Source organism: Acanthopagrus latus, chromosome 9 (genome assembly GCF_904848185.1).
Source record: "Acanthopagrus latus isolate v.2019 chromosome 9, fAcaLat1.1, whole genome shotgun sequence".
NCBI lineage: Eukaryota > Metazoa > Chordata > Actinopteri > Spariformes > Sparidae > Acanthopagrus > Acanthopagrus latus.
Genome location: NC_051047.1, coordinates 11,916,063 through 11,931,579, shown reverse-complemented (window position 1 = coordinate 11,931,579; position 15,517 = coordinate 11,916,063). Strand labels below are relative to the sequence as shown.

Sequence of the window (15,517 nt, the reverse complement as noted above, 5' to 3'; positions counted from 1 at the left end):
TTTACTGTCCTTTTTATCGAGGGACGTTTCCATTCAAGGGCATCTTTTCTTTTTTTTTCTTTCACGATACCAGGCAGCAGCCGAGAGTGTTTCAGCTGTCACATCTACAGTTTGTTTGACCCACTTCTGCAGGCTGTGATGTGTCAATTGAAAAACACATATATATATATATATATATATATATATATATATATATATATATATATATATATATATATACACACACACACACACACACACACACACACACACACATACACACAATATATATATATATATATATATATATATATATATATATATATATATATATTACAGTCTGCTGTTGAGATCACAGCAGCAGGCTAACAGAGGGCTATCAGGGTACTCTTAATGTTAGGATCATGATTTAGAAGATGGATGGATTACAGCACTCTTTACCTTCGATAAACTCATCCAGGATTGTTGCTTTTCAGTGGTCTGTGCTGATTCCTGTGGGCCTTCATCTACAATAAAAACTGAAAAAATGATCCTGTCTTGGCTTCATGTCATTCATGATTAATAGCTACATTCCCTTGTCTATTTGAGTACTGCAGCAGAGTGCTGTTGATTATTTATTAAACATCCCAGTAATTATAATATGTGGAGTTTCCATTTAACCTGTAAACCTGTCCTTCACGTTGGGAATCATGTGGATTATATTCTATAGCAGAGCACCACCTGGTGGAACATAATCATATAGCACGTGCTGGGGATGACGGGTTGACTTTAGATCAGAAGAACAACAGCATGTTGTGTCTCTAATTAGGTCAAAGTTAGGAAGTCATGAAGGTGGTCACCCAGCCAAACTAGAGTGCCACAACAGGCCCCTTTTAATTCAATCAAGCCTAATCCATCCAATCCAGCCTTCTTCTCATCCACTTCAAATTGTACTCACTCATAAATATCAGATACTTAAACATGCCTGGTTTTTATCAAGATATATGCATTACTCCCTGAGGAATGTATGAAAATGTTGCAAAACACTTTCTCATTGTGTTCAAGAAAGTGAGAAGAATTTCCTGGATCAGCGCTTTTTTTTTCTTTTTTTTTTCCAGATCTGCACCAAAAGTAAATGGGGCTCTAGACTTGTCCAACCTCCACCCAAGTTCAGTGGAAATCCATTCAATAGTTTTAGTGTAAACTTGCCAACAAACCAACCACCAACAAACGGACAAGGGCGACATTTATCTCCACCTCCGTGATGGAGATAAAAAGAAGAGAGAAAGGATTGCAGTAGCTGCAGCAAGGAAGTGTTAAAATGAATCTTTTCCAACTGTGATATGACCTATAAGCCCTGTGTGGTTACTGGAAACTTGTAGATTTGGAATCAATTCATAGCAATAAAAGTCCAGATTTAGTGAGTCACTATTTTTGTTGCAAGGAATGTAAATGAGCAACCAGAGCCAGAGACCGACCTGCTGCATTTTGGGGGCTGATACTGGTATTAGGAAATATACGTTGACACACACACACACACACACAGAATATTTAGATAAACACATATTTTTTGCAATAATTCTTCAAATGTAGCTCTGCAATACTTATGTAATGAAGGCAAGATATTTCACCATTAAACAATAAATTGTATGTGCAGAATGACATCAGTGCGCTTCATGCATTTAAGCTGTCTAGTGAAAGTTTTCGCCTCCGCTCATGTTAGACAACATATATGCTAATAGTGGAATATCTCTCAGAGGCCATAAGCCAATAATATTGGTCAACCTATATATCAGTCAGTCTCTAGATCAGGGGGACAGAAACATTTTCTTTTAGAGGGCCAAAAGTGAAACTTAATAGCGGACCACAGGCTAAAGCAAACAGCTTTTGTTTGATTTTGTCTTGCTCTATAAATGATAATGCCTTTGTAGGCTTCCATAGTAGTAGAATCCACAGTTCCCTTAATGGACATACTTCCTACTTCCACTGTGTTCAGAAAATAAAAAAAATAACAAATAATAAGGGATCCTACATATTTAAGACTTTTTACCTCATAAAAAATTAAACAGCACAAACCTTTGTATATGACAATTCACTAAATGTATGTTTTTTGTTTGGTTTTGTAAACTGGAAACATTTAATGTGCCAAGTCAAACCTTATGGCAGGACAACAATGTGGGCAGCCATGCTCTAGATAATGGATGTCCTGCAGTTGTAGTTCCACCACAGAGTTCAAATATTTGTCAAGTGTGTATAATTTGGAGTTGTAGACTGTTTCTGAAGAGGATGGGTTGAACAAATCACACTAAGTTCTAGTCTGCAGTGACTCTCTTCTTTGGTCAGTCGTACGTTAGACGCATCCAGTCTAATCTCCGGGACTCATTATCAGAAATAATAAACAATAAATCAAGGCACTGGCGTCACATGGTCATTCTGAAGAACACTACTCGAAAATAAACAATGACAGCGAAACACAAAATTATCCCAGTTTCACTACATCCGAGTAGTGTAAAGAAAGAGAGGAAAAAGCAGCCAAACAAACTTGTAGGAAAGAAAACATGTAGACAACTGGTTTAGACTTTCAAAGGAAAAGGCTTTGCATGGGTGTGAAACAGTAAAGAATGGCCACTGCTCTGCTATTAGGGGGTAAGCAGAACACATTCAAGTTTTAGGAAGCTCACCCAACTTGCAACAGAGAAAGGACATGATGGGGGGAAAAAAATCTTACAACCCAGAAACTGTAGAACTTGACTTATCCTACTCCACAAGATGGCAGTGATGCAACACTTGAGGATACACGAAGAAGCCGCGGAGGACGAATAAGTTTCTTCTGCGGAACCTTTTTTCTTGTCCTGGGCGCAACACGGAACTCATGAAGGCTACACTTGTAATTCTAACCAGCTGTGTAGCTACAAGCTAGCCTCGCCGGTTCCTGCTGACAGTTACCTTACGGTCACGCCTGTTAACTTTCATTATTAATTCGGTCAACTGCTCCGGAGCTGAATGACAGTGACGGGACTGTCTATGTGTCACTGTTGTGTAAAAATTTCATGCAGCTGAGGCGCCAAAAATGAGAGAAGGGTGAGTATGTGGCTACATGGAGAGGAGATAGGTGGCTCAGTTAAAGTGATAGCACTAGCAGCTACAGAAGCAAAAGATAGCTTGACAGTTAGCATGCCTGTTACGGAGCCAACATTAACTCGCAGCATGCTAACGTGAATTTTAAAAGGATTGTTTCGGTGATATTGTCAGCAAAAACGTCTCTTATGTGTGTACGACCGTCTCTGCTTTGACAGCTTGTTTTGACGGTCCAGAAATTGATGGCTTCGTGATAGCTGCCGGGGACGTTAAATCTTAGCTCGCCAACGTTAGCTGGCTAAAGCTAACTGTCAAAGCACTCCTTACGTTGGTCGTTCACCTGGCTTATAAGCTGTCACCATCTTTTCATTGTGGGTGTGGCCAGGACACTTTGCAGTCTTGTAATATTTATACATTTTTTCCTCAGTTTGCTTACAGCAGAATTATCATTAATGTAACGTACTCCCTTAAGTCGTGCTCAGTCCTGGTCCTGGAGAGCCCCACCTCTACACTCTGTGTGTTACCTGCTGCATCTGTTTCTGCAGCCCGACCGTAATGAGACAGAGTTTGGGTTTTCAGTTGAAGAGTTGGAGCCGAACAGCTCCGATTAAGTTAGCAAACACACCTCATTCTACTAATCAGGTTTAGGTACAACAGGGAAAGATGATGAAGATACTCTGCCATCTTGGGGTTTGTGACAGCCACTTCCATCAGCTGACAGAGACTCAATGGCAGGGACTTAATGCAGTTGTAAATGTGAAAGCAACGTTGTAGATACCACGGTTTGTTTCTTGCCCATTTCCCAGAACACAGGATGGGAATGTTGGTTTTCCTGGCAGCGGAGTTATCTGAGCGACAGAATCAGTAGCATGAAGGGCTTCTTGGTTATGAGGGTGTTGTTAAATTAAACAGTTCACATTTTAAAACGCCAGTGTAACATCCTCTGCTTTGAAGCAGTTGTGTTTTACTTCAATATGAAATGTACATACTGCATTTTTTAATGCTTTCATTGTATTTAGTATAAACCCCCTCTTGTGAGACAAGAATATAGCTAGCTGCAGCTAGCTAGCTGGACAATGTAGAATATTTCTTTAAATAAATGGCCACAATCCTCAGACTTCATTGGATGCACCCTGGCCAACATTAACAATTTGCTAGTTTTTACAGTCTGTCTACCATCTATTAGATATCTCCATATTTTAAAGCTCCTGTTAATAAGATAGTTGATTTTTCTTGTCAAATTCTGACTCTTTCGGCCATGGCCTAGCAGACTCACAATCTCATCAGACAGTGTTAAGCATCAGTATTACTATCTTACAAGCAGAAGCTTTAAGAATACAGCATGTTGGAATAATGATAAAACCATAGATTTATTTCGACTTTTGTTTCTTTCATCATATTCCCAGTGGACCAAAAGATACACTTTGTCAGTATTTGGTAGCATTGCCTCAAAATCGTTTCACTTGTGTAAATATACCTTGTAGCCTCCTAAAAGGTTCTCACCATAATAATAAATGATTAATGTGCCCCCCCCCAACAGAACTGGTCTAACAGAGCCAAGTTTGTTGGCCTCCCTGCTTGCACACACTATTTGATTTCTGCCCACAACTTTTCTTTTGGATTGAGGTCAGGGTTTTGTGATGGCCACTCCTATACCTAGATTTTGTCATCAATAAGCCATTTTGCTACAAATTTGAAGTGTGTGTGAGGATTAATGTCCATTTGGAAGACCCATTTTAATGAAGCTTTAACTACATGGTTGAGATGTTGCTTCATATATTAAAATATATTTTCCTGTCCCTCCTGCAACAAGGCACTCCCACCATATGATATTTGTACCCTCTTGTTTGCTTTCTGTATCTGTTCATAATGACCTAGGAGTTTGACTTAGGTTTCAGAAGACCAAAGGGCATTTGTTGAAGAAGTACAGTCTTTGCCCTAGTATAGTGTGTTGCACACCACAGTCTGACTTTTTATGGCTATTTGCTGGGTGGCTTGTTGCGCTCTTATGACATAGGATTTGTTTTACTGAAAAAAATCTATACGTTTGTCCCCTTTCGCGCCAGCATCTTGATAAGGTCCTTAAATGTGAGATTGTTTTGCACTGTTTGTGCCAAGGAGTGTTTATCTCTAGGAGACAGAATGTGTTGCCTTCCTGAGCGGTATGGTGGCTGTGTGGTCATGTTGCTCAGGAAGTAGGACATAGTGTTTTTGCTTACACAATATTGTTTGTACAGATGAGATACCTACAGGCATTTGAAAGTTGTGATAATTAGCAATTATCAGAAACTATGAAAGCTATGACATAAGTTTCTGGAATTTTGGTGTTAAAGGAACAGTCAACCTATTGTATGTGAACTTTTGACCCAATGGTATTGTGAAATAGTGGATTAGTGAAGTGGCTTCAACTATAGATCAACTAAAACTGTTTTTCTAGGTGCTTTTCTTGATTTTGTGCATTTATGCTGAACCACTTTCCTTACTTTCACTTGTTCTCTTCTTTTTGTTCTGTCTTGTATTTACAGAGTGTGTGTCGTGTGACTCAGCTCTTGTGTAGCCATGGAGAAGCCCTGGAGGCTGTGGGGGGCAATGGAGCGTTGTACCCTGACTCTGGCCTCCTGGTCTTGGGGTGCTTGTCGAGTCTCCCTTCTGGCCCTCATCCTCACCTTCCATCTGTATGGAGGATTCTTTCTCCTAGCTCTCATCCTAGCCTCCGTGGCAGGTATTCTCTACAAATTTCAGGATGTGCTCCTCTACTTCCCGGACCAGCCCTCGTCCTCTCGCCTTTATGTTCCCATGCCAACAGGAATCCCACATGAGAATGTTTACATTCGAACCAAGGACGGTGTGAAGCTTAACCTCATCCTGCTCCGCTACACAGGAGGGGACACGCCTCCTGGAGTCACCCCTGGTAATCAAAGCAGCCCCACTTCCTCTGCTCCACCTACTATCCTTTATTTCCATGGCAACGCAGGTAATATTGGTCACAGGGTGCCAAATGCCCTGCTGATGCTGGTCAATCTGAAAGCCAACGTGGTTCTGGTGGACTACCGTGGCTATGGAAAGAGTGAGGGTGAGCCCAGTGAGGATGGGCTGTACCTGGATGCCGAGGCCACGCTGGACTACGTCATGACACGTCCTGATCTGGACAAGACAAAAGTGGTACTGTTTGGCCGCTCACTGGGGGGCGCTGTGGCTGTACGCTTGGCATCTGTCAACCCTCACCGCGTAGCAGCTATTATTGTTGAAAACACCTTCCTCAGCATTCCCCACATGGCGGCGACACTCTTCTCATTCATGCCTATGCGCCTGCTGCCCTTGTGGTGCTACAGGAATCAGTTCCTGTCCTATCGGCAGGTAGCCCTGTGCCGCATGCCCTCACTGTTTGTATCCGGCCTGTCGGACCAGCTCATCCCACCCGTCATGATGAAACAGCTGTACGAGCTGTCTCCTGCGCGGACTAAACGTCTGGCTATCTTTCCAGAGGGGACACACAACGACACGTGGCAGTGTCAGGGCTACTTCGCTGCTTTGGAGCAATTCATGAAAGACCTGCTGAAGAGCCATGCCCATGAGGAGAGTGCTCAGCCCTCAGCTAGTGTCACCATTATTTGAAGAAAATTAAAAAAAAATAAAAAAGCCAGGGACTGACTACGGGTAATGGGCTGGAAGAAGTGAAGGCTGTCACTGAAATTGATTGGATGGACTTCACTGATTTTTGGAAAGAATGTAAATTTTTTTTATGCTTTTGTCTGGGTTATTTCACTCTTTTTACCTTTCTGTAAATGTAACATATTTGCTAAGATGATTTGACTATTTCAAGGTTTTAAGAAGCTGATAATGCCATTGTGGATTCCTTTTGTGTTGCAGCTATGAATGCATGTATTTATGACCTTTTTATGAATGAAGCCAGAGCATACATACACACACTGCAAGACCTGTTCATCCACACAATAGTTTGTTGTGATGGGTCTACTGAAATTCATGAAAAATCACTCAAACAATTGCTCTCAGTATAATGACCATACAAGGACCTACAATGTTTCAGTGAAAACCAATTACTACTGGAATTAAAAAGACACATCTGATACACAAAATGAGACACTGATCATATGTAGGCCTATTCTGTAAATAATATACATCCCTATTAATCCACTGCACTGTTTTGTTCAGATTTACACAAGTGTTGAGTTATGTAGGCTAACATCTTCTGAGCAATACTTTGAGAGGCATAAGGATGTTTTGTGTCTCTCCCCGTTTGGTGAGGAACATTGATATTTAAAGTACTTGCAGCAGCTTTGCATAACATGTCATTGTAGTGATCAATATTTATATATACCTTTTGAAATTGTTTGTCTGGCACAATGGTATAAATAAAAACTGTTGAATAATTATATTCAGCTACAAGAAGCGTTGGCTGAGATGAAGTTGTCAGTAAGATAACACTGACTCGTCGGTTACTTCTGCCTATCAAAAATACATTTCTAGAGATCTTATTTCCTGTCAAGTTACTTCTGTTCCAGTGAGATTGGCAGATGCTGCTTTTATTGTGTCCTGTTAGAACACAGCTAGCACACAAGGAGTGTCTGTACTCTCTAATGGGCTCATGTTGTTTGGTAAGGAGTATTTGTGCTCTGTGTGGTTTGTTATTAAAGGATGGGTTCAGATTCTTTGAAGTCGTTGTACACCACTACTGCATGCCATATGTGCAGTGAAAGACCAATTGTTCATACTGACTGTGAAGAGATCTGTGTGTCATGTAAATCCATCAAAGTTAACAGAGGCTTATGTGCAGTTTTACCAGTATGAGTCAGACAAGTCAAGAGTGTATATTCCAAGTAAATTGTTTGTTTCATCTTAGTGTTACAGAGTATATTCCCAGAGAGATGTTTTGTGTGGGGAAAGGAATTTTTTGCAAAGTGACTCACTTGAACTTCAGTTGAACTTTGACTGCAGTTTCTCCTGCCACCGTAATTCCAGAAAATGTTTTGACAAGGGATGTTAATGATTAACAGTTTAATCGAGTTGAGAATTGAACCAGTTAAAAACGCAGTAACTGATAATCAGAGACATGTACAAATACATCTAAAACAAACTGATATTAGATTTTAGATTTTTCATTTTTCATTATTTTGTGTTTAGTTTATCATGCAAGTAACCTCTAATTTATGTTATTTGACTTTCTAATGTAGCCTATTCTGATTTTGCATTGAACATAGATCGTGTCAACTTCCTACAGAAAACATCAATATTTCGTATATTATTAACAATTACCTGATAATTAATTGTTAAAGCAGCCAACTATCAATTAGAATTTGGTCAAAAAATGCATCCCTTGTTACAAAATGCTGTTTTGTAAAATAATTTTATATTTTGCTTATCCTTTGTGGCATCTACTTGATTATTTGAAATCAATACAAAGACAATACATTTCATGTTTTACCTCATTGAATACATAGATTTTTGTAAATTTATGATTATTTTGAATTTGCTGGTGCATTTCAAACAAGTTGGGACAGAGGCAACAAAAAGCTGGGACAAGTTGTGAAATGTTTTTAAAAAACCTATTTGGAAGATTTCAACAGTTAAAAAGTGTCTTGACTGTTTTGGAATTTGGGTTGTAGACATGGTTAGGTCGAAATATACTTGTGTTTTACAACTAGTTTGTGTAAACATTTTGACTACCTCGCGTATCCTGCACCTATTTTGAGAGTCAGTGTACATGTCCTCATAAATGAACACTAAACATCAGCAAGTTACGCACATAAAAGGTAGGGGGCAGTATAGGGCCAGTATACATATGTGACATGGTTAAGAGTCAGTAAGCACAGCAGCAGGGACAACAAGCTAATGTGTGCCATGCTGGTGTTGTCCTCCAGTTGCAGGTGAATTGTATTAGAGGTGCAATGCCTAACAATAGCCACTTGGAATTCACACTCCCAACAAATCCAGTAGTATATTGCAAGTGTCGCTGACTGGGTTCAGTTAGCTGGCGGCAGCAAGCGGGCGTACCATGGGAGTGTTGGTGTTAACTCCACTAGTACAGGAGCTTTGGACAGCTAGAAGAAAGAGGCTAGCTGGTTAGCATGACGTCTTTTGACATAATGTCAAAACTTTTGATCATTCTTGTTAACTCTTGAGTGAAAATCTCACATGTTGCGTCTTTAAGATAGTCTTGAAAAAACCTGAACCTCTCCTTTAAGAACCTAAAATCAAGTGAGAGCATTTTAATCTAATATTGTGATTATTTGTTAGCTATAATCATTAGCTTCATAATTGTTAATTGGAGGATTCTTGATTCTTGTCTCACCCCATGCTTGTGTGGCAAAATGGCTTTACTCACTTGGAGGGCGTTTAATGAGCTAATTAACCTTTCCTGCATGTCTTCCAGGGGGTGGAGCAGAGCCCGACGACACCGTTCTGTCTGCTCTTGCTTTCCAAATGCAGCATGCTGCACTGCAGTGGTATCAAAGCCATTTGAATACAGATCTCCTCAGCCATATTTGAGATTGTTTATGAACAGTGCAAATTGAACAAATGTCAAAAGACTAAATTTGTTTGTGTCGATGTGATAACTTTAAAAAACGGTCTAAAGGATACAATGAATGTAAATTGTGGTCTTAAATTAACAAGTGTGCTTTATAAGAAATAATGTATAGATGTTGATTTCTCCCTCTTTGTGTGAATTTTTGCCACCAGTGGCACAGAACAATTTCACACATTTTTGTAGTATATCACAGTCATGAACTAAGTTGTATGCATTCAGTTTAATTTTCTCTCCCTTTATACGTTGGTAGAGCACATTGTGTTTTCTGAATTCAACCAGGTGACTATTCAGTTCCATACTTATTTCACACACTTCCGCTGTTTGTTTGTGTTTTGGCAGTGCACCGTCTCTTCATTCAAGAAACCATCTGGGAACTTTTCATCATTCACTTGATTAATTCTTTTAGTGGCTGGCATAAAAACAAAATGAATAATAACTAGAATATTGGCTTTTTATCCAAGCCGAGTGTATTGTTTTCTGTTCAACTCCCTGTTGATGAAAAGAAATGGAATCAAAGTGAATGTCTGTTCATTTTTTTCTATAAAAACAAAATAATCTGCCAGGTATTGTCCGAATGCACTATGGAACATGTTTTTATATGTTCATATGATTGTGAATTGGCCGCATTGAATGCCGTTGAAAGCGTTTGCATAATTTTGAATTTGCATTGCAAGCTGGCATGTGATTACATCGAGTCTTGGCACCATTTCTGTCATGAACCTGCACAGTGTTGACATTATTTGTGTACATCTGCCATGACGTCTGGATGGATATCTGAACGGTCTGACATCTGAATGGCTCATCTTCCTCTTAAGTGTGAAGCAGTCAGTTTGCGGGGTTTTTCCATTTTAGAGTAATTTCTTTTCTATTTCAAGACAATGTTGACAACTTCTTTTGTAAGCACACATTTTCACTTTCTATTTTCTGTACTGTAACATGCAATAAATTGATACATTAAAACGGCTTGTCTGATCTCATTTTCACTGTAAACAAGCTTTTTTAATGTAACAGTTCCAAATTTGTTAATGCAAGCGGGCATCACTTCACTTTTTATATTCTGGGAATCGCAGTTTGTTTTCTTTGGCTTGTTTCTGTTCGAGTAAATTTTGCACTTCCTTCTTTCAGTGAGCTCTTCGAGTTGTCGAACTCAAATCTGAAACCGTTATTAATAACGTTTGTCCCTCCTTCGTAGTCTGACACCTCTTCCTTTCTTTCCCACCGCACTGTCTCTCAGGTAAATTCCAAGACTGCCCTTCCTGTTTCCACTCTGAAACTATCATACATGTTGCTTCTTTGAATGCGGAGGAGCAGAGATGTGTTTTATCATTGTGAAAGAGCGAGATGAAGAGAAAAAGGGAGAGATATTTGTAGAGCCTGCTGGCCAGGCAGGAAGCTGAGTGTGGTTAGCTGAGCGGAACAATAGAGGGGAAGCTGCATTGCCCTTTTTTGTACAGTATTCAGTCTGCGTAATCCCTCAGACTGAAGTGGAACCTGCTGCTGCAGGACAGAAAACAAAAGTTAAGGAAGTCAGTGGAGCTTTTCGGCAGGAATCAAAGTAAAGCTGGGGGCATCCCTTGGAACAGTCAGTCAGCAGCATAGTTCAAGCTTGAGAGCGGTCATGCAGCCAGTTTGAGCTCTCTGGGCATTGTGTATGGGACCACCGATGGCAGTTTTGGCAGGCATGGAGCCTGGGACTGCACACAGGGCAGGCGAGGGGAGGCTGTCCTGGCCAGTTTTCCTGCTGACGCTGGCTGCCGTCACCTCCTCTTCTCTTTCAGCTCTGTCCCTGTACCAGCTGGTGGCTCTCAGAGCTGAGGTGGAGGGGCTCAAATCAGAGGTCTGTCGCAGGAGAGAGGAGGGACAAGATGCCAGACATAGAGGCCAGGTGAGAGAGATGACTTATCCTTTAGAACCCCAAACCAAACGCGCCATAAGACGAGCGTTTCACCAGCATGCACTGTGGCTTTATTGTGTCTGTTCAGACTGAGAATATCAGCAGCAGGAGAAGCAGTCAGGAGCCCCCGCACCAGCCCGGGTCTCAAGATGCCTTCACACTGATAAGAAAGAGAAGACTGGTCTCTGGAGCAGAGCCACCAGGTAAGATAAGGTTTCATAATACATAGAAGCAGAGTATGACTGATTCCATTTCTGTTGTTGAAAGTGGTGATTAAGGTTTTGAATAGATTTCATTATTGTTATGATATTCAGTGGCAGAAGGTGACCAAATACATTTACTCAAGTGTGAAACTGAGGTACTTGTATTTACTTCATTTCATTTTATGCAAATTTATACTTTCACTCTGTTACATCTAAGGAGGAGACATTGTATTTTTACCTCACTACATTTCACTGACAGACTTAGTTTTTAGTTAGTAACTAATATAATGACCTGTTCCTTTATGGGATGAGAGAATTCTCTGAATTCTTAAGCTAAATAAACTATGAAAAATCCCTCCTGGATTAGCTGAGGCGTAAATGATCACAGAGCTCATGAAAAGTTGACTTTTAGAAGAAACATGAATCTCACAGTACAGCAACGCTTCAAACATGTGATGATCTTATAGAATATGATTCATTGCTGTAGAATAAACTACATACTCCAAGAGTATATAAAGTCGTTCCAACGAGCTCAACCTTAAACATAAGCAGCATTAATAAAATATGCACATTATTATTACTTTACTTTTGATACTTTAAGTCAGTTTAGCTAATAATGCATAATACTTTTACCTAAAGGGTAACTACTGATTTTATTGTGGATAATGCAGGCAGAAAGTTTTGACAAGGAAGAAGAAGGCATGGCATAAACAGGCCTATATTTCTGGTTCTGCTGTGTCACTTGTTTTTAAACCATTCATAATGAGTGCAACAGTGTTATAGGGAGGGCAGTGCACACCAGCTGACAGTTTTTGAAATCCTGGTACCTACTTTACCCACAATGCAGCCCAGCCACTGAGTGACAGCACTGGAGGTGATTCATCAGATTACATGCAGCTTCGTCTGCTTTTTCCCCATATGCAGTGTTAAAAGTTGTCCTTTAAGTACTTACATGGAGTATTTTCACACTTTGGTTTTAGTACTTTTACTTAAGTAAATGATAAGAATACTTTTACGACCACTAGAGATATTTTATGTACCATGTTCAAGTCAGGTGTTAGCTCCAAATCACAAAATGTCTCTCTCGATTCAGATATTAAACCCCGCCCACGGAGGACATCATTTTTTTCACAGTCTAACAGCCAAGTGTGAATGACTCATCAGCTTTCGTGATAACCGCATGAAAAATAAGTCAGATGTGGAGACTTCATGTGCTCTAACTGATGGTGTGAATGTTAACACCTTCAGCTGAAGCTTTGTAACCATCCCTGGGCTGCAATGTGTAAAGCATACTTCTGATTGGTGCCACCATCAATGGAATTTTGCCCACAAAAGAAAAGAGGAAAGAGCACAAAGAAAAAGAGAGACAGCCTTTGAATCGACTTGATGCAGGCAATAAGGAAACTGCTGAGCGTTTTTAACATATCGAAATGTCTGTTGTTTCATCACAGTTTCTCAGCCCTGCCTACAGCTGTTGGCAAACAGTAGCAGGAGAACCTTCACCAAAGGTAAACCATGTCTCAGTTGTAACTGTTTGATGATAAGTTATTTTTATTCATTTTATTTGACTTTTATATAGTTTTTGTTATCTATTGACATTCTATCATTTCATATACACTTTATTCTTCCACTCTACATTTTGGAGTCAAATACTCTATAAATTGATTTTATCAGCAGTCATTTAAAAATGATTCTAAGGCTCAGAAAAATGCTGAATATAATCGCTACCTGCTGCTTCAGGGTGCAATATGTCAAATTCAATCTCAAAACAAACAGAGGGCATCTTGTCACAAGAGCAACCGCCAACTGCTGCCAACTGCAGCTGCTGTTAGCTGGTTAGCGAAATCAGCCATGCACCTGAGCTTGGAACACTGAGGAGTTGTCGGTGTTGACACCACGAGCACAGGAACGTTGAACCAGGGAGGGCCGGCCAGCCGGTTAGCGGGCTAACTCTTGCCCGATATCTCTGTTACACAATATATAGATGTCAAAATGTTAGAACTCTTCTTTCATCACATTCTGTTTCAAAATATTGCACCTTTAGGTTCATTTCATATCAGATATTTAAAGTAACATCTTAGTACAAGCACAATCAAGTACAAACTGTATGGGTGACTTTAACCAAAGTGATATCTCAACGCCACAGCTTTAACTTTACTATTGTTTACAAAACTGAGATGCTTTGACATGTTTTCCTTTATATTATTATTCCTTGGATCAGAATACTCCCCGGGGCCGAATGCAGATATCCCCTGCACTGACACACCCTGTACCGCTATCCCTTGGCGGACTGGGCTGAGGAGAGGCTCTGCCCTGGAGATAGAGGAGGACAGCATGTTAGTCAGAGAGGAGGGCTTCTACTTTGTGTACAGTCAGGTTGGTCTCCGTGCCGTCATGTTATAGCTTGTCCACATGGGGGTGCTGCTGGTCTGTTTGCCATTCACCATGAAGGGAACACATCTTTATATATATGGCAGAAAGAAAAACAGGGTGTGCTCGATGTTGGCGCACAGCTGGTTAACAGACCTTGAAGAAAGGTCAAATAAGGAAGAGAAAATGCAAATGATGCATACATAATGAGCCAGCCACATGACTGTTCATGCATGCCTGCGCCGGACCGCATCGATTTAACCCCAGTATTTTTGATGTGCTCAGGTCTACTACACGGACAGAATCTTTGCAATGGGTCACGTTGTGATCCGGAGGAAGAGGAATGTGGTGGGAACCGAGACTCCATATGTGAGCCTGTTCCGCTGCATCCAGAACATGAACCCTAACTACCCTTACAACACCTGCTACACAGGAGGTGAGCCTGTCTTATTGTTTATGTCCAGCTATGCTCACCCTTTTTACAACAGCTGTTACAGAAGGTCAGACAGCGTGTTCTTCTCTCAGGCCCATGTGTGTGTGTTTGTGTGTGTGTGGGGGGATTGACTACATACGGATCTGACGGTAACATTTCCTTCTCCTCAGGTATTGTGAAGCTGGAGGTCGGGGACCACTTGGAGCTGGTGATCCCTCGCTCCACGGCCAGCGTGTCCCTGGCCGGAGACTCCACCTTCCTGGGCGCTGTCAAGCTCGCTTAAAGTGTGTCACGTCACTGGGGACCCGAGGGACGCTTTTGCAAAGCGAACTGTGCAGCAAGGTGCAGTTGTGGTGACCTCTACTGACTTTGGGTGTTGTGAGAAGAATACAGGAAGCAGCCGCGTCTGTACTGGCTGAACGACTGACTGAGTTTCTTTCAGCCTGAGGGGGCTTTAAATGCCCCTGTGAGGTGATGGTCTTTCCTCTTAAGACTGCATGCACCTCATAGCTGCAGCTGTGTGATGGTTGTCATTTCAACCACACATCAAGGCACAATATTGTAACAACTGTCTGAATCAAGTCCTTTTTCTTCAAATAATCACAAACAGCATAACCGTGCCACAGAAACAGTTCTTCTCATATGCTTTTATTATTTTAGATATTGGAACATAGACACAGGCGGTGTGATTCATCCTCTGAATGCCATGATTTGATTTAAGTTGTCCCATATATGTCTGAGAATTCAGTAGCAATAAAGTGACGGCTCTTGCACAACAGATGACATCATCTGGAATCGGAGTGGAGGTTGTTGTTCCCTTGTCGGCCACAAGAAGGAACGACTTGAGTGTGACAGAACATCCTGCCAGGCGGCGCAGAGAGTAATCGAGCAGGGAAGATTGCCTATTTTTAGATTTTCATAAGCAAATGATGTCTGCGTATTCAAAGGAGCTGCTGCTTAATGAATTTGTAATACCTGAGGACCCAGAAGAAAACAGTGAACCATCCTCAGTGGAGGATTTTTTCACTATATAT

General features: G+C 40.8%; 3 protein-coding genes across 3 annotated transcripts in view; 2 read left to right on the top strand and 1 right to left on the bottom strand.

The window, feature by feature from the left end:
- LOC119025382 (transmembrane protein FAM155A) overlaps positions 1–2,606 on the bottom strand; it is a 108,809-nt gene extending 106,203 nt beyond the window's left edge. Inside the window, exon 1 of the transcript XR_005076804.1 lies at positions 421–2,606. The gene's annotated coding sequence lies outside the window, so the exon portion shown is untranslated. The remainder of the gene's footprint in view (positions 1–420) is intronic.
- Positions 2,607–2,828: 222 nt separating this feature from the next.
- Positions 2,829–7,430, top strand: abhd13 (abhydrolase domain containing 13). The gene is made up of 2 exons (XM_037108884.1): positions 2,829–3,039; positions 5,562–7,430. The coding sequence occupies exon 2, from the start codon at positions 5,596–5,598 to the stop codon at positions 6,649–6,651; it is 1,056 nt and encodes a 351-aa protein (XP_036964779.1). The 5' UTR covers positions 2,829–3,039; positions 5,562–5,595; the 3' UTR covers positions 6,652–7,430.
- Positions 7,431–7,960: 530 nt separating this feature from the next.
- tnfsf13b (TNF superfamily member 13b) lies at positions 7,961–15,277 on the top strand. The gene is made up of 6 exons (XM_037108885.1): positions 7,961–11,468; positions 11,566–11,680; positions 13,132–13,188; positions 13,902–14,056; positions 14,336–14,486; positions 14,654–15,277. The coding sequence occupies exons 1-6, from the start codon at positions 11,235–11,237 to the stop codon at positions 14,764–14,766; spliced, it is 825 nt and encodes a 274-aa protein (XP_036964780.1). The 5' UTR covers positions 7,961–11,234; the 3' UTR covers positions 14,767–15,277.
- The last annotated feature ends 240 nt before the right edge of the window (positions 15,278–15,517 follow it).

Coding starts and splice junctions, on each gene's coding strand:
- tnfsf13b (XM_037108885.1), top strand. CDS start 11,235: ATGGGACCACCGATGGCAGTTTTGGCAGGCATGGAGCCTGGGACTGCA. Junction 11,681..13,131: donor CTCTGGAGCAGAGCCACCAG/GTAAGATAAGGT, acceptor GTTTCATCACAG/TTTCTCAGCCCTGCCTACAG. Junction 14,057..14,335: donor TCTACTTTGTGTACAGTCAG/GTTGGTCTCCGT, acceptor TGATGTGCTCAG/GTCTACTACACGGACAGAAT.
- abhd13 (XM_037108884.1), top strand. CDS start 5,596: ATGGAGAAGCCCTGGAGGCTGTGGGGGGCAATGGAGCGTTGTACCCTG.